General features: G+C 52.5%; 1 protein-coding gene across 1 annotated transcript; it reads left to right on the top strand.

Moving 5' to 3' along the window:
- Positions 1 to 272: 272 nt before the first annotated feature.
- LOC100088358 (olfactory receptor 12D3-like) lies at positions 273 to 1,214 on the top strand. Its single transcript, XM_029054908.2, has one exon. The coding sequence runs from the start codon at positions 273 to 275 to the stop codon at positions 1,212 to 1,214; it is 942 nt and encodes a 313-aa protein (XP_028910741.2).
- The last annotated feature ends 1,235 nt before the right edge of the window (positions 1,215 to 2,449 follow it).

Raw genomic sequence — 2,449 nt, 5'->3', positions numbered from 1 at the left:
TGAGGGAGAGACAAGTGACTTATGCTGGACAGAGTCCCTGTCCCACACAGTGTTCACAGTCTAAGGAGGAGGGAGAACATTTTACAGATGAGGAAACCGAAGCCCAGAGAAGTTGAAGTGACTTGCCCAAGGTCACTCAGCAGGCAAGTGGCACAACAGGAATTTAAACTCAGGGCCTTTGACTCCCAGGCCCAGGTTCTTTCTACTAGGTGATGGTGGCCAACTGGCTAAGAACTCATTGCTTGATGTGGGTTCTGACTTCTTTGACAGTGATGCACAACCGGACGATAGACTCCGAATTCTTCCTGCTGGGTTTGACCGATGTCCAGGGGCTGCAGACCTTCCTCTTCGCACTCCTCCTCCTCGTTTACCTCATCAACTTGGCGGGCAATGGCACCATCATGATGATCGTCGCCTCGGAGCCCCGGCTCCACTCCCCCATGTACTTCTTCCTAGGGAACCTCTCCTGCCTGGACATCTGCTTCTCCACGGTGATCCTGCCCAAACTGCTGGCCAACCTCCTGTCTGCCCGCAAGGCCATCTCCTTCCTCGGCTGCATCGCCCAGCTCCACTTCTTCCACTTCCTGGGCAGCGCCGAGGCCGCCCTGCTGGCCGTCATGGCCCTGGACCGCTTCGTGGCCATCTGCCGCCCGCTCCGCTACCCGGTCATCATGAGCCGGCGGGTGTGCGTCCTGCTGGCTGGAGCCACCTGGACCGCCGGCTTCTTCCACGCTCTGCTCCACTCGGTCCTGACGTCCCGGTTGTCCTTCTGCGGCTCCCGCCGCGTCCCCCACTTCTTCTGCGACGTCAAGCCGCTCCTGGCGTTGGCTTGCGACAGCATCGAGCTGCACCTGTGGTTGCTCAACACCGTCACGGGAAGCCTGGTCCTGGGCTCTTTCTTTCTGACGCTTCTCTCCTACCTCTACCTGATCGGCTTCCTCCTGCTCCAGAGCCGCTCCTGGGGAGTGCTGAGCAAGGCTCTGTCCACCTGTGCGGCCCACCTCTCTGTGGTGATCCTCTTCTATGTCCCCGTCACCGTCGCCTACACGAGCACCACCTTGGATGGCTCCACGGTCCAGGATCGGGCTATCACCATCATGTACAGCATCGCCACCCCGCTGTTCAACCCCCTCATCTACACTCTGAGGAACCGAGACGTCAAAGAGTCGCTGAAGATGGTCATCTTGAGGAAGCTTTGCCCTGTAAGATTCTAAGGCTATCCTCCTCCTCTTCCCCCCTTCTTCGTCCTCTGCCTTCTTCTCCGCCTTTTTTCTCCTAGTCCTCTTCTTTCTCCTCTTCCTCCTCCTCCTTTTTCTCTTTCTTCGCTTTTCTCCTCCTCCTCCTCTTCTCTCTTCTCTTATTCCTCCTTTTCCTCCTCCTTGCTCTCCTCCTTCTCTCCCTTGTTCTCCTTCCTCCTCCTCTCCTCTTTCTTCTTCCCCTTTCTTCTCAGCCTCTTCTTCCTTCTCTTCCTCCTTGTTCTCCTCCTTCTTCCTCCTCTCCACTTTTCCTATTTCTTCTCCTCATCCTCTTCTTTCACCTCTTTCTCCTCCTTGTTCTCCTCCTCCTTATTTCTCTTCTCTTCTTTCTCTTCTCCTCATCCTCTTTCTCCCTCTTCCTCCTCCTTGTACTCCCTCTTCCTCCTTCCTCCTCTCCTCTTTCTTCTTCCCCTTTCTTCTCCTCATCCTCTTCTTTCTCCTCTTCCTCCTTGTTTTCCTCTTCCTTCTTCTCTTTCTTCTCATCTTTCTCCTCTCGCTCCTACTCCTTCTTTTCCTTGTTCCCCTCCTCCTTCTCCTCCTTCTCCTGCTCCCCCTCTTTCCCTCCTCCTTCTCTTCCTTCTCTTCCTTCTCTTCCTTCTCTTCCTTCTCTTCCTTCTCTTCCTTCTCTTCCTTCTCTTCCTTCTCTTCCTTCTCTTCCTTCTCTTCCTTCTCTTCCTTCTCTTCCTTCTCTTCCTTCTCTCTTCCTCCTCTTTCTTCTCCTTTTCTCATCCTTCCCCTCTGCCCAGATGACTCCTCCATCTGGAGGGAATTAGGGATGGTAGAAGCCACAAGGGGCTAGAATCAGAGTTGGGATGAGTGTCATGAGTCCATTGAATCTTTTCCTCTGAAAGCTTTAAAATGATTGTTTCGGGATGGATCTGGGGTCACTTTATTATTATTATTATTCTTGTTATGGTACTTGTTAAGGACTTACTATGTGCCAAGCATGTTTCTAAGCATTGGAGTAGATGCAAGTTAATCAGGTGGTACACAGTCCCTGTCCCTCATGGGGCTCACACTCTTAACTTGTTTTGTTGTCTGTCTCCCAGCTTCTCGACTGTGAGCCCGTTGTTGGGTAGGGATTGTCTCTATTTGTTGCCAAATTGTACTTTCCGAGGGCTTAGTACAGTGCTCTGCACACAGTAAGCGCTTGATAAATATGATTGAATGAATGGATAATCCCCATTTTACAG

The sequence above is a fragment of the Ornithorhynchus anatinus genome, chromosome X5 (genome assembly GCF_004115215.2).
Source record: "Ornithorhynchus anatinus isolate Pmale09 chromosome X5, mOrnAna1.pri.v4, whole genome shotgun sequence".
NCBI classification, from domain to species: domain Eukaryota; kingdom Metazoa; phylum Chordata; class Mammalia; order Monotremata; family Ornithorhynchidae; genus Ornithorhynchus; species Ornithorhynchus anatinus.
The sequence above is the reverse complement of the archived record's forward strand: the minus strand, read 5'-3'. Positions and strand labels throughout refer to the sequence as shown.

Coding starts and splice junctions, on each gene's coding strand:
- LOC100088358 (XM_029054908.2), top strand. CDS start 273: ATGCACAACCGGACGATAGACTCCGAATTCTTCCTGCTGGGTTTGACC.